We start from the raw sequence: 21,410 nt of genomic DNA, 5'->3' as shown, positions 1-21,410 counted from the left end.
TGGTTGGTTAGTTAATACTTGAACCGGATGGGATTGAAAATATGGACGCAGCTTCCGAGCCGAAGTTACCACTGCGAGTGCGAGTTTTTCCATCATTGTGTACCTGGTTTCCGGATCCGTCATTGACTTGCTCACGTAGTAAATTGGCTTCTGCTCTCCACGATCTTTCCGAACCAAGACTCCACTAACCGCGTGGTTTGAAACTGATACGTACAAATAAAGTTTTTCGTCCACTTCCGGTTTGGACAGTATAGGCGGAGTGGTTAAGTATGCCTTAAGCTGCCCAAAAGCTTCTTCACACTTCTCATCCCAAAGGAATCCTTTGTTCCCTTTTAGAATTTGGTAGAAAGGCAACGACTTATCTGTTGACCTCGAGATAAAACGATTCAAAGCCGCAATCCGCCCAGTCAACCGTTGTACTTCTTTGAAGTTTCTTGGAGATGGCATGTTTAGAAAGGCGTTAATTTGATTTGGATTGGCTTCAATCCCTCTTTCTGTCACGATATAGCCAAGAAATTCTCCGGATGGGACTCCAAATGTGCACTTCGCCGGGTTCAGCTTCATTTGATATTTATTGAGAATACCAAAACATTCCTCCAAATGTTTAACATGATCTTCTTTCTTCAATGATTTAACCAACATATCATCTATGTAGACTTCCATAGTCTTCTCGAGGTGATTGTGAAACATTTTGTTCACCAATCGTTGGTAAGTTGCTCCTGCATTTTTCAAACCAAAAGGCATTACCTTGTAACAATAGATACCTCTATCTGTGATAAATGACGTCTTTTCTTGATCTTCGGGGTTCATCATTATCTGATTATAACCCGAGAAGGCGTCCATGAACGTCAACAGCTCATTTCCAGCGGTGGACTCTACAAGTCGATCTATATGCGGGAGCGGGAAACTGTCTTTGGGACATGCTTTATTCAGGTCTGTAAAATCGATGCAAACTCTATCTTTCCCATTCTTTTTCTTGACAACGACAGTGTTTGCTACCCATTCCGGATATTGCACTTCTCTTATGGACCCTATCTTCAAAAGTTTATCCACTTCGTCATTTACTATTTTTTCCCGCTCCACTCCAAGCTTTCTTCTTTTTTGTTTCACCGGTTTGAAGCTTGGATCCACGTTTAGTTCATGACAAATTATACTCGGATTTATGCCAGGCATGTCCGCTGCTGACCATGCAAATGATGCTTTGTTTTTCCTTAAGAGTTCGATCAAAGCTTCTTTTATTTGGCCAGTCAAAGTTGCTCCAATTCGAATTTTCCGATCTGGTTTGTCTTCTTCCAACACCACTTCGACTACCACATCCTCTTTTTCCTGCCCACTAGGAGGTTTTTGCCTTAGTCCCTCTTTTGCGGGCTTTGTTAATTGCTATTGGATCTTCAAACGGTGGCTAGCTAAGTAACACGTCCGTGAAGCTTCTTGATCTCCCCGAATTGTTTCCACCCCATTTGATGTTGGAAATTTAATACATTGATGGTATGTAGAGGGGACTGCTTTCATTCGATAAATCCAGGGAGTCCCGAGGATGATATTGTAGGCTGCGGGCTTATCGAAGACAACGAAGTCCACGATCTTCGATACCTTCTTGGCAAGGACTGGTAGCTTGATTGTTCCGAGAGACATGGCTGATTCGCTTGTGAATGCAACTAATGGAGACGGAGGTCCTACTATGTCTCCTCGGCTGATTCCCATTTTTTCTAGAGTACTTAAAAAGATCAAGTCGACCGAACTGCCTGTATCTATAAGGATCCTTGATACTTCGAAGTTTGCGACATCAAGAGTAATGACTAGAGCATCGTCATGCGGTCTTTCGAGATGCCGCGTTTCTTCTTCGTTAAATGATATTGAAGCACCTCGAAAATCAATTTCTTCGCTCAAGCTTGCTTTGAGTAAGACATTTCGTCTATGTTTTTTGATGGAACTTATTGAATCTCCGCAAAATCTGGAGCCTCCTAGAATCACATTGATCTTACCCTTCGAACTCCTTGGTTCTTCCTCGTTGGATAACCTCGGTCTTTTGGAATCTTGATCTTTGGAGTTTTCCTTTGCTTCGTGGTATTCCTTCACAAACTCTTTTATATTGAATTTAGGAAGATCGCCACTAGCCCAAAGCTCTGCGAGGTGCTTTTTAAGAACGCTGCAATCCTTGGTTAAATGTCCGGTTACTTTATGAATGTCGCAATATAGACTTTCATCACGGACCCAAGTGTTTGATCTTCCTTTCCCTTGGAATTGCTTTTCGACGGTATTGTTGAAGGGTTGCGACCCAAACTTCCTTGGTCCTTTGCTCTCCCTAGGCTCGAACTTCTTGGTAGGGACGGTGATTGCCGGCTTTTCTTGTTTATTCCGTTTGGCAAAACTTTCTTTTTCGTCTTCTACCTCCATCCAGTTGTTTGCGCGGAAGAGTGCATCCTGAATTGTGTCTGGTTTATGAAGTATTAAGTCTTCTTTAAACCTTGAATCATGTCGCAATCCTTTTCGTAGGGCAGATAAAGCTGATTGCTGTGAGATTCTTGGGAGCTTTGACAGCACTCCTTTGAATTTGGTGATGAAAACTCGAAGTGACTCATTAGATCCTTGTGTTAAGTTCCAAAGATCGGCATCCGAAACGCTTTTATCCATAAGGATAGAGTATTGCTTAAAGAACACGGCTGATAGTTCGTCGAAATTGCTGATCGAACCCGGCTCTAATTGGGTGAACCACATTAGAGCTTAGCCACATAGATTCTCCGAAAACAGCTTGCAATAGCCTGCGTCCTCATCAGCTTCATCCAATTCGACTCTTCCTGCAGCGATCAGAAAGGCTGCGAGATAGCTTTTTGGATCCTCCAATCCGCTGTAAGGGTCCAATTTGAGTTTCCGGGAATCTTTGATCCTTAAACTCGCAATTCGCGGGATGAAAGGTGTTCGCCTAGCTTCTTCAATGACTCGATTGATGTCTGGCTCTGAACTTGTAGCTTGATGAAATTTTGATTTCATTTCTTTTAATTCCTGGCTAACTTTCCTCATGGTCTCGAACTGGTCGAGGTTCTCCTGCTCGTACTGAGCTGCAAGTTGTTCTTCATCCCCGAGCTGCGTCTCTTCTTCCGACGTCTGAGCTACATTATTAGTAGCACCGGGAGTTGTTTGTCCGCTGGTTTCATTTCGCGCAGCGGAACTTGGCGAGTTGAATATCCCTCTTCGGATTCCCACCGGGTTTCCTGCACTTAAAGAGCGAACACGAGTTTGTATATTATTGACGTTTTGACTAAGAGATACCTGGGATGTTTGCAACGTATCGACGGCCTTTTCCACATCCGAGAACTTTTGTGATATGTCCGACATGGTTTGCTGCATAGCTTTGAGGGTTTCGGCCAATGATGTCTCAGCAGCGTCTCCTCCGGACATTGTTGCTTATCTCGGAAGTGTGATAAAGAAAAAATCTGACCACTCAAGAACCTAATGTCCCCACAGACGGCGCCAAAATGTGGAAGTCGGATTCACACACTCAAGTATTCTATTAGGTGGGAAAGATTATTCTTGAGGGACAAAAATGAATATGTAAAAACTTATAAATTGGTACGAAAAATTGCTATAGTATTTCTTTTCTCCAGAGGAATATCCCCTTTACATGGCCATTGGCCTCTATATTTATACATAGATAAACGACATTAAAATGAGTAATTAAGTACAATTATTTCTTCTTAAATGTGTCCGTTTTGATTCTTCGGCTTTAATGCTCAACGTTTGAATTTGAGTTGACTCTGATCTTCATGGGCCTCGCCTCTTTTGGCCCAAGTGTCCTTGAACCGACTTACCCGTGTCTTCTACACCGAACTCGTGTCACAGTGCAGTCACTTCGGATTCTCGAAATGGTGACAACCACTTCGACCGTCCCTTCGGCTCTCGGGTCCAATGGGCTTCATCCTTTATGGGCCATTATCTTGATTACGTGGCAATCTTTGGTTGGTCTCGTACTTCTGGTGCGGGATCCGACACCAACAAACACAATAAATATTTGATACAACAAAAATTAGAGACGACCTCTAACAAAAACTATGTTTTTTAAAAACGTTGAAACCATACATTAGTAATTGTATTGTAGTATCAATGATATTGTATCATACATATATAACTTTTTCATGAATATAACTAAAATTTTATGTAAGTTTTCAATTTTGAATATGCATAGTTTTTTTATTTTAATAAGTGATGTTTTAAACTTCTAATTTTGTTCTTAAATAGATGATGTCTTCAGTTTTCAATGCAAAACCAATTACTTTTTATTGGTTTTGACGAATTATTTTATTACTTTTTTAATAAGTGATTTTTTTTTTGTTGATTAGATAATACATGATGTTTTAGTTTAAAAATAAACAAAAATTAAATAATTTCTTAATTGATGTGCATTCTCCTAAAACATCACTTATAAAAGAACGGAGGGAATAGGTTCTTAAAAATGTGATAGATGAAATTATTAATCGTAAATTTAAATTTATGTATATCGTTTGCATAAGTCAATTTTTCTCTAGTCTTATAGTTATTTATCGTGAGAAGAGTTGTTTGTCTAAATGTTAGATGTTCATGCCAAAAATGCAAAATTTATAATATTCAAATCATTAATATTATTTAGATTATATTTTCTCAACTCAGATTTTTCTAAAACTTTGAGGTGAAATCATAAATAATAAAACAATTAAACAAATCTCTTTATAAGTTGATAAATATTAATTTATCTAATAATAATATTACTATAAACTAATCAACTATTATAGTCCGACATTATTAATTTTAGGGGTTTTATTATTTTGTTAAGAGTATCAACTTGAGATTGCCTAAAATCAAAACTAAATCTTAAGTTGATACTTTTAACTCAAATGAATTTGTTAAAATACCTTTTCTATGTCTAAGTTGGCATTTCTAGTTTCTGCTAACTAAACCAAAAATATTATTTACCATTTTGGACCCTAACTTATGAATAAGTTGCATCCTTTCATGAGACACAAAATAATGCCACAGTTTAACAAGAGCAAATGGAAAAAAAATAAAAATAAATAAATAAGATACCACATGAATCGTAAAAGAGCCACCGAAGTTAAAATTAAAAGCGTTATTAGAAAGCTACAATAATAATAGTATAATCTTTTCCTGGCAAATCAGATATTTCTAATGATATAATCAGATTCAGAAAATTTAATACAAACTCTAATTCGATATAGCTAAGTACGAACCAGAACCTTTAGAGCTAGAGCCACCCTCGAGCCTATGTCTACGACTACGATGACCATGACGATGACGATGACGACCACTTCCATCGTCACGAGATCCTTGCCACTGAACGATACCGTTTTGAGGCTCAGGGACATCGTTTTGCCACTGGTTAACGGCGCCGTTTTGCAACTGAGGAACGCCGCCGTTTTGCCACTGAGGAACGCAGCCGTTTTGCAACTGAGGAACGCCGCCGTTTTGCCACTGAGGAACGTAGTCGTGTTCCCAAAAGTGAACGTAGCCGTTTTGCCACTGATCAACGACGCCGCTATCTCGGATAAGCATCTTCTTCTTCTCGGAGATAAAAGTCTCCACCGTCATACGAAACTCCTCGCTGCTTAAACCATCCATAGACTGCGACCTCCACGACCCCGTTTTCGTCACCCTCTCCGATTCCGTCCTCCGAAATTCCACCATCCTCTCCGTCTTCTTCTTCTCCGATCTCGTCCTCCTATAACTCTTCGAACTCATCTCCACCACTTCTTGATCATAAGTACATCTACTCTCCTCAACCGCCTTAACCGCTTGAAACTCCGGTACAATCTCTCTGTAACTCGAGTTATTTTCATATCCAAAATCTCCAACCTTCAATATATCATAGTAGTCGAACGGCGTGACGGTGGGGGGTGGGGGCAAGGCGGCTACATATTGATCGTAAATCTCTGGTTCCTTTTTTTCCGTGGTTTTGGTTTTACTAAAGGTAATGTAAATCAAGAAGATGATAACGTTTACGACGACGAAAACAAAGAAAAGGTTTCTTAGGACCAGAGTAAACCAATCGAACCAATTGGGAACCACCACATGCAGTAGATTCACGATCGCCGGTAAACAACAGTAACCGAGAGCTACGACGCCGGCCACTTCGACGTAGGATCGAATATTCTGGAACGGATTGTTGTATCTCCTACTCGCCTCTGCTTTCTCTGCCTCCATTTTTTAGTGTATAGAAATTGTGAGCTTAATTATGGTGTATATATAGATATGTAATGTGTATGTTAGAAAGAAATCTATGGAATATTTTGCGAGGAAATGAAACGGGAAAGTGAAGATATATGATAAATTCTCCGGGAATATTGATCGGATTAATGAAGGAAAGATAGGGAGAAAGAAAATATTCTGGTTGGAGAAAGAGACATACTGATACTGAGACAGATACAGATACGATCACTAGAGGTTAGTGTGGTCCTTTTATAGGGACTTTAAAATAAATTAATATGATTGCATAATGGTCATTTAATAATATTTTGCTTGGCCATCTCAAAATTTTAATATTGTGGACACTCGACCAATAATGTCCCAATTAAGAACTCACCCTTCTTTTTTTTTATATAAATTGTGTCTGGGTATTATTTTATTGCATAAATTAGAAGTTGTTTGCTGTCTATTTCTCTCAATTTTCCTACGTTTTTAGACAATGTAATTAAGCAAATTTTATGGTTCGTTTTTAACCTATGATTTTTTTTTTGCCCTACTAACATTTCTGATTATTAGTGGTTTAGTATGTCATATAAATAATAAAATATATTCATAGACTACAGAGCGGTGAAATTAATTGTTATCGGAGTTCATATATATATATAAGCCATTTAGGTTCATAGGTTATCATGTGGATGTTTAAAATATATTTTCTATCTACGTACCTTGGCCACTATATGGATATTATGGTGTCAATACTAATACGTCATTGTCATAAAATTTATTTACAATTTAGTAAGAAATTATATATTTTAGATTGCAGGATATTACTCCAATATATATTATTGGCATTGCTTTCGTTGGTAGATCTTTTGGTTTTTATAAAACTAGAATTTTTCCATTTTATATGCACATACATATATAGATACTATTATATCCGACATGTTCAATTTGTATATACTTTTAGGTTGCAGAATATTTTAAAGATCTCCTATCGATATAGCAAGTTTCCCTATAAACATCTCATATTAAATTTTCTAGATTCGGGTGTAGATATTAATTCGAGCTGTTTTTTGAATTTTCCTGAAGTAAAATGTTCTTTTGCATCAAGTAATAACGGATCATATAAATTTAAGTTTCTATGAAGCAACAACGCTATCTCTAACAATATAATACTAGTATATTACAAGATAATGTGTAGTACATAGGTGAAGAACAATAAGTATATGTAAATGGAGGTTGGTGAGCATGTATAAATAATCTACTATAAAGCCTAAATCCACTTGTAAACTCCTTTTAGCGGACACGTGAAAGTCACGCGCCAAAAACAAACTTATCCACACATCATGCTTCAGAATTTAGTATCACAATCACGAGGGTCATGGAAATCGGAAAATCAAGAAAAATGGCCGAGATCCGAGAATCACGTGAGATGAGATGAGTCACGTGCTTAAAAGCAATTTCACAGTTGACACACATAATAAAGATGGAAATGTAACATTTTCAAGTTTCAACGATCAAGGTTGAATCCATTTATTTTAGAAAATATAGTAGCCTAAAAGAAATTACAGGTTTATGTATGTGCAGAGCCAAGCACGGTCTGATTCTGTGGTCGCGATCAAACAATCTTTGTCATAATCATACCATCTTTCATATATATTCCGACAATATCAAGCAAATAATTAGATCGTACAAAATTTTTTTAAAGTAATTTAGATACCGTTACATGCATGTTCGACATAATTTGTAATGCTTAGCCAGGTTCATGTCCTGTTTTGACCACCGTCCACCGTACACTTCCGTTCGAACAATTTTTATATATGGACTTTCATAATTTCGTGTCTTCATTTATGTTTATAGTTAATTAGTCAGTGCTTAACATTTTTTAATGCAAACATAAAATTTGAATAATTAATATACACACATTGTGTGGGTGTCTCAAAAATACTATTTTAATCAATTTATAATAAATAGGTTATTTATTTAAATTATAAATTATAAAAAAAGAATTTGGCCAATAATAAAAAGACAAGTGGGAGACACAGTTTCTCAAAGTTTACACTCTCTCCTATTTTTATATTATTTTCTATTTATTTAATCTTCAGACATTACTCCAGACATTACTGTTGGAGATGCTCTAACATGTCCGAACAAATTAGACGTCAAAAGACTATCATCACAAAGTCTATAGTCAAAACTTGTATGGATAAGAATTTGGATAAATATTAGGCTTCATAGTTTCTCCCAGTTCACACTATACAAAATACAAAGAGAGTTCTAGAGAACGATAATTGTTATACATTCAAAGATTAAACGTTTTTTTCATATACATTTGTATATAAAGAGCTCTCAGCTAGTGGATATTACCATATAACAAAAATAAGCCATGGCTTCTTCTTACACACTTATGCTCTTCCTTTGCCTCTCCATCTTCCTTATCGCTTCCACTGGTATGATCATCACTCCACTTTAAGCTTCTTCAACTCTAATCTCTTTGTAACATGTATGAATCTCATAGATGGAAGATGATGATGATATCATGTGTTTGGAGAATTTGCAGAGATGATGGCGGTGGAAGCAAGAATTTGCGAGAGGCGAAGCAAGACATGGACAGGGTTTTGTGGCAACACTCGTGGCTGTGACAGTCAGTGTAAGAGTTGGGAACGTGCTTCACACGGGGCTTGTCACGCTCAGTTCCCGGGTTTCGCATGTTTCTGCTACTTCAATTGCTGAAGCAAGCATACTCTTAAGAGTTGTGTGGATCTTCTTCCAGTGTCACTGTTTTATCTTGTAGCAAATCGTAGTCCCTATATGGCAAAACCATAACCTTTAGCTTGTGTTCAGTAATAAAAATTCCCTTTCGTTTTTTGGGAATTTACACTAAATGTCTAGAGTTTCCTGTGATAAAATCTATAATAAGAGACTTGTTATCTACATCAGCATAACATATTGATGATAGAGCTACAACAATCACTCTACGTTAATGATTGCCACAACTTCACAGCATTTACCTTAACGTTTATCACTCGATACTTGGGCTGAACTCAAAGCTGAAAGAAAGAAAACTAAAATTTTGATCTGTTTTAGGCTTACAGGCCCAATAGTGAAAAATCAGCCTCACAACATAAGCTTCCTTTATTAAAGGGGGGTATCCTTCCTAGTTCCTCCTACTGTCACTTATTCAAATGAGAGAGAGACGATGTTGGCTATAGCATCACATGTTTAGTTGGCTCAATCATTGGCCTTCTTAGGGGTGTCAAAATGGATTTAAGTTTATGGTTCAACCCAAACCAATCCAATATATGGATTTAATGAGTGGAAAATTTGGAACTTAATAAGATTAAATGGGTTAATCAGTTGGATTGAAATAGTTTGGGTAAGAATGGATTTATGGGATGACACAAAAAAAATGGATTTATGGGGTTACACGTAACCAAACCAATAGAAATTAAACAATCTAAATCAAATGTGTAAACCAAATATTCAAGGGTTTGACTTTGAGCCAGAAAAAGGAACATTGTCCGAGGGTTTGAGCCAGATAAGGCAGATTGTTAAAGGACCAGAAAGGTGGAGTAGGTAAAGATTGAAATCATCAATGATTCTAAACCCTGACAAACGCATTTTTATTTTTGGCAAAATAATTTGAAAACAACACAATGTGTATTGAATTAAACTGAGACCTCAATACGATACAATGCACTTGCTTTAAGTAAATGCTGTGAGATTCGCTGTGAACAACATAATGCTAAGAGCTGCTTGAATCAGAATGGCCCTTCAACGCAATTGATTGAAATTCTACAATCTGCTGGTGATCATCAGTTGTGGATGTCAGGAACAGGTAAGTCCTTCAACTGCAACTGTTTGTGCATCCATTGCCAGTTTTCTGGGGTTACTTCTCCTCCAAGAGCACGGATGACAGATCCACCACTGCATGATCCCACTGTGCAACATTCTTCCAAAGACAATCCCTTTATTAATCCGTACAGAAACCCGCTTGCAAATAGGTCACCCGCTCCTGTGGCATCAGTTGCTACTGTCTCTCCTATGGCTGGTATTTGTACCACCTGATCAAGTTAGGAGATGAAAACACTAATTCATTATGAGCTTTAGAATCCAGCCAGAACCTAACAAGAAATGTGAGATCTTGAAATAGATAAAAAAGGCAAAGGAGATTAAGACCAAAGGTTCTAGCTTTTTCATAGTTGATTCATAAATCCCTCAATCCCAATACTGAAAGGTGAGCCTTCAAATCACAATTTGAACTACGGATTTGTAAGGAAATTTTTTCCTTAGGGGCAGGCGAAAAGAGTTCAAGCTAAGTGAAACATAAACGTACTTTATTAATTATTAGTAACCGAGTTTTCTAGGAGAGACAAACCTCTTTATCATGTTTTGCAATGCATCCTTTAGGCCCTAAAGTTACCACAGCCCATCTGCAATGTCTGCCTAGGAACTCAAGAGCTGCCTCCGGACCCGCTTCTTGCTCACCCCTGAAACTCACAATCCAGAGCTTAAGAGTATTTCATGGACTCAAGAGAAATGGAACAAAAAAAACCTGTGTAGAGGATAAAGAAACATCAATTACCTAAGGAGCTCTGCTGCTTCGTCCTCGTTAGCAAAGCAAAGATCTATGTTACCAGACTCCAGAAGCTGGCGAAGCTCTGATCTAGAATTCCGGACCATCTAGTCACAAATACGTTTATATATATATTTAATTCAATATGAAAAGGTCAAATGCTTAATCATTTGTAAAGCCACAGATCATATTGAAAACAAGAGTTTTTTTTAACCAAAGATATACCTCAAAACTAGCTAAATCCATCGAAACAGAGAGACCTTCTTGCTTGGCAAATCGAATGGCTGCTTGAATTACTTCTAAATTAAGAACAGCATATCTTAGGACCAACCACTGCAGTAGAGAGAAAGACCATCAACAACGGTATCTGAACAAATCTCCATAGATTTTACAATGCTTCCTAATGGCAAAGAAAGATTAGAGGAGCTACGATTTTAACCTTAGAGCCTGTGAAATCTTCTTTGCTTAATTCATCTGCCTGAAAGAAAAACAGTTTTTACCATTCTTTCTTACTGACAACAAACCAATTCAATATAACTATGTATATATATATATATGCCAAAAAATAGAAAACACAAACCTGAATCTTCACAGCACTCGAGAGACATGGTCGCATTGTTCGATTACCAGAGTCATCAACCAAGCAAACACACTAAAAAGAAACAACACCATTAAAAGAAGATCAAAACCAACTCTTCTCAAAAAGGAAGAAGCAAAAATATTCAAAGTTTGACAAACAGACCTGAGCAGTGGAACCTTTCTTCTTCCTGAGCCTTGAGATACTCACACCACTAAAACCCATATTGGTCACAAACAATTGGCCTTGTTCATCGTCTCCATAAGCCCCGATAATCCCAGTGGCTACACCGAACCCAACACTCAAGCCTCGGACCGTATTGGTGACACTTCCTCCAGCCATCTTCTTTAATGGAGCCACACTGATATGTGTATCAAGCTCATTTAGTATGTGCTCTAACTCATCCTTTTGCACCTAAAATCACAAACGATCCACCAAAGGACAATAACAATTCAAATCCAGATTCCTGATTCAAACTTTTGCTTAAACCCACATCAAAAAACGAGACGCTTAAAAAAAACGAATCGATGGGCTTACGGCAATGGAGCCACCGCGATCACCGGGAATTTGATCGAGTAAAGACCAATCGACGGGAGCGACGTTATCGATAAGAGCTGCGGGTTGGAGTCCAAGTACAAGTGGAGCTTCAGGGCACTTGGGCAAGGCCTCAGCTACCATTCTCTATCTGTGTTGTGTAATTTATCTGTGTTGTGTAATCTCTGTAAGGCCTTGCCCGATTTTTCTCCTCTGCTTCGTCTCAGGTTTTATATACCGGCGGGTGGAGATGAAAGCCAGGAATAAGAAGAACAAGGATTATTGGATATTTACGAAACTACCCTTATATGAAAATCAAATAAAATTTTGTAGGTCAGTCAGTGTAACTGATCAGATAAATTCCCTGCGCTTTTTTATTGTTTTCCGTCCTGTAATTATTTAATTTTTATTCACTCGAATCTCAGAGTGTGTGACAAATAAATAGTTTTCTTCTCTTTTTTTTGGGACAAGCAGTGAATCTTAAACAATGAAAAAGGGAGGTAAAATATCAACGCTTTAAACAAATTAAGCATTGCATTTTGTGCCGCATATGATTAATTAAAGATTATGAATTTGCTTTATTTTTATAATCGAAAGTACTTTATCGTGAAATGTTATCATATGAAAACTATGGTTAATATAATAGCAATGATTTTGAAGGAGCCTCATTACTCTTTGAAATGTTAAGTTAGTGCTAGACTTATCATACCTTTTAATTTCTATGGATATAAACAATTATGGAAACCATTTAAAGTACACAACCTACCTAGCGGCCGAACATTTTAGTTCTATAAGGGAAAGTGTTCACTGATTGAAATCTACAAGTGACTTGACACTATGTCTCGGTTAGCGACAATTTTAATCAATCTATCGTTTCCAACTTCAAAAATACGATGTCTCGTGGTTCAACATTGAGAGAAAATTTGGTCCACTAATTGAGATCTACAAGGGGCTAGGGAGAATCCAATTATTTGTATTATTGTAACAATGGTTGATTCCTGCAGAAACGGCAACGAAAAGCTAGAAAACAAAAGAGAAATTTCAAGAAAAAAAAAAACGGCCTTTGACAAAAAGAAAGAGACGAATCATACACGATACAAGATTTGATTTTATCACAAAATAAAAAAGACGACCAAGCAAGCGTAATTCACGGTACCAATACCATCAGCCCCACAAATAATTTGCAGTAATTAAATATATATATATATCAAGTTTGGATCTTTATTCTTCATGCATGCCTAGCAACATAGGCGCACATGGATTTTGCATAGCACATGCATCAAACTAATATTCACTCATGTTTCATAAACTTGATTCTTACGTTCAAAAGACCAAAGTGATAACAAAAGTTTGATCTGACAATATAATTACCTAAGAAACCATGAAAAAATGTCGAACAAAGCTTCTCCAAAAGCTGTAAATCCGTCTACCCTAATGTCCTCTACCTGCCGTTATTCAAACCAGAGCCAGAAACATAATCCCCTTGAGCATCTAATACTATAGGGCTTCGGTCAGAAAACATACCTCTGAAAAATCAGTTCACATTAGAAGGACGCTTGGTTTCTTTATCAGGCTGTATGTTGTTAGGGAGGTTAAGCTCTGGTGGAGTTTCTCTCACAATACCGAGCATTGAGTCATACTCCTCGTCCTTTTGAGCATGCTTCTTGCGTAGAACCTTCTCGAACTCAATCGCATTTAATGGCTTTGCATTCTCTGCAGCGTGAGCCTGTGCGAGGTTTGAGTAGTTTGTTGCTGACTGAGAGATAAAAGCAATTTCCTCATCCGTGAGCTTCCTAAGAAACCTTGCTGGGTTTCCTCCCCATACCTGAGTCATTATAGACCAATGCGTTAAAACATTTTTAAATATGGCTGTTGAAGTAATTTTTACGGCCATGATGAGATACTAACACCCTTTGGCATTCATATGCAGGTAAACCATAGCTATAAGAACATTTACACTTTCATCTAACTAACATCTGTAATCTATTATGGCATCTGAAAAGTGGATAAGATACATTCTATCCAGATATAGGAGAAGAATTCTCAAACTAGAAACTGTATTTCAATTTCACACCAATCTCCAATACTCTCAGCCAATGAAAGAAAGACACGAATAATGTCAATAATATAGCCTATGCTGTCTAAGTAGCAATAGAAGTATGCCAGCACGGCAGCACCAATGGTTACTTGTGGGTTTTCGAGGAATCAGAACCCAAAATCTTACCTCTCCAGAAGGAATTCTGGTGTTTTGTCGTACAAGCGCACCAGCAGCAACCATCCCATGCTTTTCAACAACAACCCCGTCAAGAAGTGTCGCACCCATCCCGATAAAGGTTTCATCCTCAACAGTACATCCATGTAAAACAGCACTATGGCCTGTTACACATTTAATTTAAAACTATATCCCAATGCATCTTGGAGATGTATGCATATTAGACATTTTCAAAATAAACAGTAAGTAAGAGATTCCCACTAACCAATGGTTACATTGTCTCCAATGATGGTTGGGTGCACTTTCCCGCTTAAGTTTGATTTTGCCACATGCACAAGTGAGTTGTCCTGAATATTAGTGCCTGACCCAACACTTACGGTGTTCACATCCCCTGCGCAGAAAAGAGAGAGAGAGAGAGCAAGTTTAGACTGTATGTTGTTCCAGTTTCCTGGTAAAGTACTAACATGCTTAACCATACAGCACCAATACTTTATGACATAACAGCATTCTGTATAAAAAGGAAAACCTTATTCCATTACCATTAAACCTTAAGGAAAGGCATCACAGAAAGAAATAGATAACAATCCAGACTAGCCCACACATACTTGCACCAAAGATTCAGCTCAAATTCAATCTAAGGGGATCATTTATCCTTTAGAACAACAACCAGTATTATCAAGATACGATGTAGTAATACTCTATATAAGACTCCTTCAATAATGCTAGAAAGCTCCACTTTGAGCAGTCTTGTTCATCGCTTAACCATAAAAGAAGAGTAAAAAACAGATATTCATTCACTAGTTTCGACCGTGAGAGTTGACACAGCTAAGGATACAGAAGTAAATGATAACTTAAGTCACTACAAACAAATCATTCAAAAACACTAACCACTGAAGCTTAGTAGCTAGCTCACCTCGTAATACGCATCCATACCAAATGGACGATCCTCTTCCAATCTGAACGTCCCCAATAACTGAGGCGCTTGGTGCCACAAAAGCTTCCTTATCCACAATCGGAGCCTTATCAAATACGTTCATCAGTGTCCGATGCCTTGATACTACACAGAGAAAACCACAATTACATATGAACAAAAATTTCGGGACCAGAAACCAAAAAAAAAAACCCTAAGCAGCAAAACACATTCCTATACGAGTTCATCAATTAATCCCTTGTGCTATTCAAATCGAGAATCGCTATACCTAAACAAAAGACATCAATTCCAGATCTCTAAACCTAATCAGAAGAACTGAGCTGAGTAAACGCAGTCGAAACTACGAATTCGAAATCGGAGTGAAAACTAGAGTTACGCAGAAGCTTACGTTGTTCTCGGAAGTAATTTTTGCCTTGAAGGCGACAACCAAGGCGATCGAGAGCTTGACCGGTCTCACGGATCCAAAAACCAACCGAGTAAAATGCTCTTCCTACGGTTCCCATTGATCGTCACTTTAGCTCACAGGTAAGCGAGGACTCAACACTGAATGAAGAAGACGACGATGGTCGAAGCTGAAGAAACAAAATGAGCGAAAATGGATTTCAACACAGGAATATTCTGGAACGGCGAAACAAAATTACAGTTACAGTGGTTTAATCTGGTTTAACCGAACCAAAACAATTCGATATTTCAGGTAGTAGTTTGAGTAAACCGTTTATACTATTTCGGTATGAATTTATTCCTAAATTGAACGGTCCAAAACCTGCCGACCAAAAAACAAAAGGCCCTATCAGTAACAATGTCGTTTCTTGCAAACGCATAACACGTGAATAAGATAACATCGGGTGGTAAGAATGGCCCACCGGTGGGTAGAAAAAGGTAAGAATTCAGTTTAAAAGCTCAGCTTCACTGATTAACTCAATCATTCATCCGTCGCTGCAAGAAAGAAAAATCAAGATGGCTCTCGAAATCTGCGTCAAAGCTGCTGTTGGTGCTCCTGATCACCTTGGCGACTGTAACCATCTTCTCTTTCTCTTTGTTTCTGTTTTGTATTAAGCTTTTGATTTTGCAAATTCTGAGTTATTTTTGAGGTTTGATCGTTGGTAAAACTTCTAATTTAAGTGTTTGTTTGTCGTTTTAGGTCCGTTCAGCCAACGGGCTCTGCTCACACTCGAGGAGAAGAATCTTACCTACAAAATCCATCTGATTAACCTCTCTGACAAACCCCAGTGGTCAGTTTCTCTCACCCCTAAACACTAGATCGCTCTAACTTGTTTCACTTGTTCGTTATTTGTTAGAATTTTCATGGTATAAATCTTTGAATTTTTACTTGTGTAGTGTTGTGGTACTCTCATGGACTGTGTTGATGATTTCTGAGAATATGAGCTATGTTAACCGGAAATTGGATTGGTTTTGGTTAGTTCTATTTCGAAGTGTTAGCCGGAACTTGGCTCATATGATGCAGGTTCTTGGACATTAGTCCTCAAGGGAAAGTACCAGTTCTTAAGATCGACGACAAGTGGGTGACTGATTCCGACGTCATCGTTGGTATCCTCGAGGAGAAGTATCCTGATCCACCTCTCAAGACTCCTCCTGAATTTGCCTCTGTTGGATCCAACATTTTCAGTACTTTCGGGACTTTCTTGAAGAGCAAAGACTCCAATGATGGATCTGAACAGGCCTTGCTTCATGAGCTAGAAGCCTTGGAGAACCATCTCAAGAGTCACGATGGTCCTTTCATCGCCGGGGAAAGAGTTTCCGCTGTGGATCTAAGCTTAGCACCAAAGCTTTACCATCTCCAAGTCGCTCTTGGCCATTTCAAAAGCTGGTCTGTCCCCGCGAGCTTGCCCCATGTCCACAACTACATGAAGGATTTGTTCTCTCTCGACTCATTTGAGAAAACTAAAACCGAGGAAAAGTATGTGATCTCTGGATGGGCTCCCAAGGTCAACCCTTGAAACTATGCACCGTTATGAGATTGTTGGTGCGGTAATGTTGTTCAAGGTCTCTCTCTCTTATATCAGTCAAATAATGTACTTGGACCTTTTATGTTATGTATTGTATCAACCAAATAAGAAGCCTAGTTTGAAATAAGATTTGCGTCCATATCGAAACTCGGATCAACAGTAGCTACACGCAACATAAGGGACGAGGTTTTTTTTCAGACAAACCGGTTAAGAAACTCATTGACACTTGTGTACTTGACCTCAGGGTAAAGCTCGGAAGCCTCAACTCCAAAAGAAGGATCTATAGTGAAGGAGGTAAAGTCGCTCTTCACAAGGATCGTATGGATCAAACCCACCAAAAAATCCATTGGAGGTCCAGTCTCTGCAAATGCAAATAAAAAACAAGACTTTTAGTACTTTGGATTTGGACTAGTGAATATTGGATATCAAAAAACTGTTTTTATGGTTTAACTGATCACCTTGGATGGTTTTGAGGAGTTCTTCCTCTGAAACATAAGACTTGTCGAGAGTCTTACCGATCTTTTCCTCCCACAAACGAACCATATCGTTCTGCGATACAATGTTCTTGGGCGGGTGAATGTAGAGAATCTTGTTAAGTGTTCTCGGGTCATCAACAGCTTTCAAAGTATATGCAACAATGTCTTCTTCAGTGTTGACAATGGCTACAACAGAAAGGAAAGAATCACAGATTATTACCACAACTGCAATTTTCACAAGTAATTGATATGATGGTAACGCTAAAAGCGACGACATGACAACCTTTGCCATTGCCACTATCATAGATTGAAACTTTGTCTCTAGGAGGAGATCTGAGTAGCAAGTGGCATTGACCCAAACAAGGAACAAAAAGACCTGCAAAGCAACCTGAAACCACATACGTATAAGGTATCTTTGCAGCTTCAATGGCACGCCTTATCTGAGCTTTAGAGATGAATTCTGATAGCGTTGGCCCGCTGGCTACCGTACGGTCAACGTCATTGCCAAATTCCGACGGTAAGAATCTCTAGATAAAAAAGATTAGTTCCAAATTTACTGAGATCATCTAGAGCTTATCAGATCTTCTAGAGTATATATACAGAAGAAAACGGACCTTAACATTTCCAGATTCTTTGATGGCATCGATGATATTGGTTTGATCAAGAATTTGAGGCCGACCAACAGTTGATATCACGACATCGACTTGTTTAATCGCCTTCACTAAGCTCTCTTTATCATTTAAACTTCCCTGTCATCATTAATCAGAAGAATCTACCATTATTCAAGTGATGATTTGGAAAAACAAAAACAAAATATTTTTCACAGAAGAAAAAAAAAAAAAACCTAAAATTTATTGTTATTGAGTCATGGAGTTAAAGTCAAATTTTAAATATTTAGATTTGTTTTCTGATATTGTTTTTAAGAATCGTGGATTTCAAAATCTCAGTATATTTTGGATTTTGATTTTAATAATTTATTCATGAAACTCCAAAGAGAGTTTCATTTCAAATGATTTAATATACAAAAAATTTACAAGTCTTTTAATTTTGAATAACATAATTTTAATGAAGTATTTTAAATTTTAGTTGAATAACACTAAAATATTAAAATATAATAAAGTATAAGATCCGATAACACCAGATTTTAAAATTAGATTTAGAATCATTAGTTGAATAACACTAGATTAGTGTTAGATTTCAATTCTATTAAAATTCATCATTAAATAACACCACCTAAATCCTATACTTATTAGAGGAAGAAAAAGACCCATAAATTCTGGGTTTTTTTTTATGATTTCGAGATATTTCAGAAGATAAGAAAAAACAATTTGCTAATAATTCCAACAACTAAATTATATATATTTCTGTCAAAACTTAGAAGTATACAGTTTCTTTTCATAACATTTTTAAGAAATTCATCCAAAACCATTAATAGACTAATTAAAACTCAAGTCAACAACTTACTAGAGATTGAATAAGCTTCCATAAAGGCATAAATGATAAATGCTTAGTAAGATGAATTGGAGCTTAACCTTTCCAGATTGGGTAGAGTGTTTGAGAAGATAAGATTTGAATAAGAAACAAGCATGACATGACGAGAAGAGAGGATTATTACGTACGTAGAGTATAGTGACGCCGAGATCTTTGAAGCTCTCGACGAGTTGGGCCTTGACGGGATCGGAGAGAGAGGCTTCTCTAACTAGAGCGAAAGTTGCGTGGCCGGACTTGGCACTTCCTTCGACGAAGACTTTTCCGATGAGACCTGTCGCTCCGATCACCAGAATCTTGCTCGTCATCTCTCTGTCTATTTTCGTTGAAGTCTGAGAGAGAGTAATTAACCGACTCAGATTTATCGGCTTTTATGTTTTTCGGTGGGAACCGACGGCGCCGAGTTAAGCTGAAGTTACCGGAATACCCTTGTATGACCACAAAGTGCGACAGCTATTGCATTCACTTTTAAAATTTGGTTTGGTTTAGTTTGGGTTGTTGGTTTGATAACATTGCATCATTTATAGATTAACAGTATCACACAGGTATATCATATATATAAAAAAATTGCGGGATAACTTGTCTTTTAGTAAAAACTAGTTTACAGCCGCGGACAAATCTATATCTACAAAATCAATACATAATATAAGAAATAGAATAAGTTAATGAGTTTTATTTGGTACCACAATTACAGAGTTTTCGATAATATGGTGGCATGTACATTATGTATATACAATCTCAACAAAATAATATATTAGTTACAACAATAATAAGTGACAAATGAAACGTAGGTAAGAAGAAGAACAATGAACAAAAAAATTGTACCATTAATAGCAAAATAGGTGAAGTAAACAAAGGCTATCAATCTAAACTAAATTCATGTAGTTGGATTAACCAGAATGTAAAACTTCTAAGAAATCACAGAATATCAAAAACATGTAGTTAGCCTAAAATCTCAAATTGATATGACATTTTCGTGATCCAAAATAAAAAACTGAGATTAAATTTTTTAGTTAAATGTTTAAATACATAGATGTACCTTTATTGTAATATATTCTGAGAATTTCTCCATCTTCTTCTTTTCATTGATCAATCGTTTCATGGAGAAGAAAGTGGAAGTCAGTTGAGAAAAATTGTGAAAGTTTGTTATTATTTTTTTACAAATTTGTGGAATGTATTAATCGAAATTTGAAATGATCGTGGAGTTGAGGAAAAAGATAACTGTTTTGCCCAAATAAATTATAAAATAAAATATATTATATTAATTTTGTTGTTTTGACATGTCAGATTTTGTGTACGTGTTAATCAGAAAATGATTTCTTTTTATTTTTGTGAAATACTTATTTTTGTTATAAAAGAAAGTAAAAGATAAGAAATTGAGACTTATGACACGTGTCAGATGGAAAAATAATCAGTTATTGTAAAAGCGACTGTTGATTTAGTAAATATAGATATCGCGTAATAAAATAAGCTGTTAAAATCTAATTTTATATATGTACATAAATATTTATATAATTGTATTAGAGAACGTTGTTTATTTTGGTAATCAAACAAAACCTTCAATTTGTTTCCAGAATCACAATTCACAATAGTGGAGCAAATTTGAATGGGCTTTAAAGATTGTCTTGGAATTTTCGAATTTATTCCCAACTTCATTTGTTTTCTTCAACAGCAGAAAATATGTGTAGATAGCATTTTTCAGATTTCTATGTGTGTTTTTAACAATTTACTCCATCCATTTCGTTTTAGTTATCGTTTAAGGTTTTTCACACAAATTAAGAAAAGCATTAAATTTTCTGTTTTATCCTTTATTAATATATTTTATAAAAAATTTCATTGGCCACAACATTAAAACAATAGGAATAATACTGGAATTTTTACAAAACATTTGCATTGAAAACCTAAAACGATAACTAAAACGAAACAAAATTTAAATCATAAAACGACAACTAAAACGAAACGGAGGGAGTAACTTTTAAGACGAGTTATTGTTTTAGTTTACATATATATGTGTACGTACTTATAAAAATTTGTAATGTGTACAATAGGGTTTACAGATTTGTAATTGAGTACATAGATTATAAAAATCGGATGATGTATGAATATAGAATCAATTACGGATTTGCCATTTTTTGGGATGACATTTGTGGATTTTGCCCTTTTTGAATAGTTTATGGATTTTACCCTTTTTCAGGCTACGGAAACATGCGTTTTATTCGTTATGTTTGGGTTTAGTCGGTTGTGGTTGTTCTTAGGGTTTAGTATTTTGTATAAACTACGTATTTTTACCAAAAAAAATCCGAAATACGTACATTTTTAAATGTTAGAAAATGGCAAATCCATAAGATTTTTGCAAAAATGGCATTTTCAAAAGATTTTGGTAAAAAATGGCAAAATCAACAATAATCCCATGAATATATCATCAATATATACGTAAGACTATCTATGAACAAAAAATTTTAGACGATCTTTATT

The 21,410-nt window shown here is 36.7% G+C and overlaps 6 protein-coding genes across 6 annotated transcripts; 2 read left to right on the top strand and 4 right to left on the bottom strand.

Moving 5' to 3' along the window:
- Positions 1-5,064: 5,064 nt before the first annotated feature.
- Positions 5,065-6,413, bottom strand: LOC9329118. The gene has a single exon (XM_021013478.1). The coding sequence runs from the start codon at positions 6,190-6,192 to the stop codon at positions 5,197-5,199; it is 996 nt and encodes a 331-aa protein (XP_020869137.1). The 5' UTR covers positions 6,193-6,413; the 3' UTR covers positions 5,065-5,196.
- Positions 6,414-8,364: 1,951 nt separating this feature from the next.
- LOC9326411 (defensin-like protein 19) lies at positions 8,365-9,110 on the top strand. The gene is made up of 2 exons (XM_021014212.1): positions 8,365-8,624; positions 8,735-9,110. Exons 1-2 carry the CDS (start codon positions 8,561-8,563, stop codon positions 8,905-8,907), a joined length of 237 nt encoding a protein of 78 aa, XP_020869871.1. The 5' UTR covers positions 8,365-8,560; the 3' UTR covers positions 8,908-9,110.
- A 660-nt stretch (positions 9,111-9,770) lies between these two features.
- LOC9326410 (uncharacterized sugar kinase slr0537) lies at positions 9,771-12,104 on the bottom strand. The gene is made up of 8 exons (XM_002890302.2): positions 11,865-12,104; positions 11,493-11,741; positions 11,331-11,402; positions 11,190-11,228; positions 10,976-11,083; positions 10,760-10,857; positions 10,553-10,664; positions 9,771-10,238 (listed from the first exon to the last, which is right to left on the bottom strand). Exons 1-8 carry the CDS (start codon positions 12,003-12,005, stop codon positions 9,990-9,992), a joined length of 1,068 nt encoding a protein of 355 aa, XP_002890348.1. The 5' UTR covers positions 12,006-12,104; the 3' UTR covers positions 9,771-9,989.
- A 960-nt stretch (positions 12,105-13,064) lies between these two features.
- LOC9329117 (gamma carbonic anhydrase 1, mitochondrial) lies at positions 13,065-15,716 on the bottom strand. Its single transcript, XM_021014636.1, has 5 exons — positions 15,393-15,716; positions 14,987-15,130; positions 14,339-14,464; positions 14,086-14,237; positions 13,065-13,686 (listed from the first exon to the last, which is right to left on the bottom strand). Exons 1-5 carry the CDS (start codon positions 15,505-15,507, stop codon positions 13,396-13,398), a joined length of 828 nt encoding a protein of 275 aa, XP_020870295.1. The 5' UTR covers positions 15,508-15,716; the 3' UTR covers positions 13,065-13,395.
- Positions 15,717-15,859: 143 nt separating this feature from the next.
- On the top strand, positions 15,860-17,118 carry LOC9326409 (glutathione S-transferase DHAR1, mitochondrial). The gene is made up of 3 exons (XM_002893008.2): positions 15,860-16,019; positions 16,146-16,236; positions 16,470-17,118. The coding sequence occupies exons 1-3, from the start codon at positions 15,962-15,964 to the stop codon at positions 16,960-16,962; spliced, it is 642 nt and encodes a 213-aa protein (XP_002893054.1). The 5' UTR covers positions 15,860-15,961; the 3' UTR covers positions 16,963-17,118.
- Positions 17,077-19,472, bottom strand: LOC9326408 (isoflavone reductase homolog P3). The gene is made up of 5 exons (XM_021014635.1): positions 19,067-19,472; positions 18,062-18,196; positions 17,731-17,974; positions 17,430-17,633; positions 17,077-17,332 (listed from the first exon to the last, which is right to left on the bottom strand). Exons 1-5 carry the CDS (start codon positions 19,241-19,243, stop codon positions 17,166-17,168), a joined length of 927 nt encoding a protein of 308 aa, XP_020870294.1. The 5' UTR covers positions 19,244-19,472; the 3' UTR covers positions 17,077-17,165.
- Positions 19,473-21,410: the final 1,938 nt, after the last annotated feature.

Source organism: Arabidopsis lyrata (assembly GCF_000004255.2).
Source record: "Arabidopsis lyrata subsp. lyrata unplaced genomic scaffold ARALYscaffold_1, whole genome shotgun sequence".
In the NCBI taxonomy this organism is placed as follows: Eukaryota; Viridiplantae; Streptophyta; class Magnoliopsida; order Brassicales; family Brassicaceae; genus Arabidopsis; species Arabidopsis lyrata.
Note: the sequence above shows the minus strand (reverse complement) of the source record. Positions and strands in the feature narration are given on the sequence as shown.

Excerpts from the sequence above, each read along its gene's own strand:
- LOC9326408 (XM_021014635.1), bottom strand. The coding sequence starts at position 19,243 with ATGACGAGCAAGATTCTGGTGATCGGAGCGACAGGTCTCATCGGAAAA. Across the intron at positions 18,197-19,066 it reads TCGGCGTCACTATACTCTAC|GGAAGTTTAAATGATAAAGA; the intron begins GTACGTAATAAT and ends TAATGATGACAG. Across the intron at positions 17,634-17,730 it reads TGATAGTGGCAATGGCAAAG|CCATTGTCAACACTGAAGAA; the intron begins GTTGTCATGTCG and ends TTTCTGTTGTAG.
- LOC9329118 (XM_021013478.1), bottom strand. The coding sequence starts at position 6,192 with ATGGAGGCAGAGAAAGCAGAGGCGAGTAGGAGATACAACAATCCGTTC.
- LOC9329117 (XM_021014636.1), bottom strand. The coding sequence starts at position 15,507 with ATGGGAACCGTAGGAAGAGCATTTTACTCGGTTGGTTTTTGGATCCGT. Across the intron at positions 15,131-15,392 it reads AAATTACTTCCGAGAACAAC|TATCAAGGCATCGGACACTG; the intron begins GTAAGCTTCTGC and ends TTCTCTGTGTAG. Across the intron at positions 14,465-14,986 it reads GTATGGATGCGTATTACGAG|GGGATGTGAACACCGTAAGT; the intron begins GTGAGCTAGCTA and ends TTTTCTGCGCAG.
- LOC9326409 (XM_002893008.2), top strand. The coding sequence starts at position 15,962 with ATGGCTCTCGAAATCTGCGTCAAAGCTGCTGTTGGTGCTCCTGATCAC. Across the intron at positions 16,020-16,145 it reads TCCTGATCACCTTGGCGACT|GTCCGTTCAGCCAACGGGCT; the intron begins GTAACCATCTTC and ends TTGTCGTTTTAG. Across the intron at positions 16,237-16,469 it reads CTCTCTGACAAACCCCAGTG|GTTCTTGGACATTAGTCCTC; the intron begins GTCAGTTTCTCT and ends CATATGATGCAG.
- LOC9326411 (XM_021014212.1), top strand. The coding sequence starts at position 8,561 with ATGGCTTCTTCTTACACACTTATGCTCTTCCTTTGCCTCTCCATCTTC. Across the intron at positions 8,625-8,734 it reads CTTCCTTATCGCTTCCACTG|AGATGATGGCGGTGGAAGCA; the intron begins GTATGATCATCA and ends GAGAATTTGCAG.
- LOC9326410 (XM_002890302.2), bottom strand. The coding sequence starts at position 12,005 with ATGGTAGCTGAGGCCTTGCCCAAGTGCCCTGAAGCTCCACTTGTACTT. Across the intron at positions 11,229-11,330 it reads CGAGTGCTGTGAAGATTCAG|GCAGATGAATTAAGCAAAGA; the intron begins GTTTGTGTTTTC and ends TTTTTCTTTCAG. Across the intron at positions 11,084-11,189 it reads AAGATTTCACAGGCTCTAAG|TGGTTGGTCCTAAGATATGC; the intron begins GTTAAAATCGTA and ends TCTCTACTGCAG.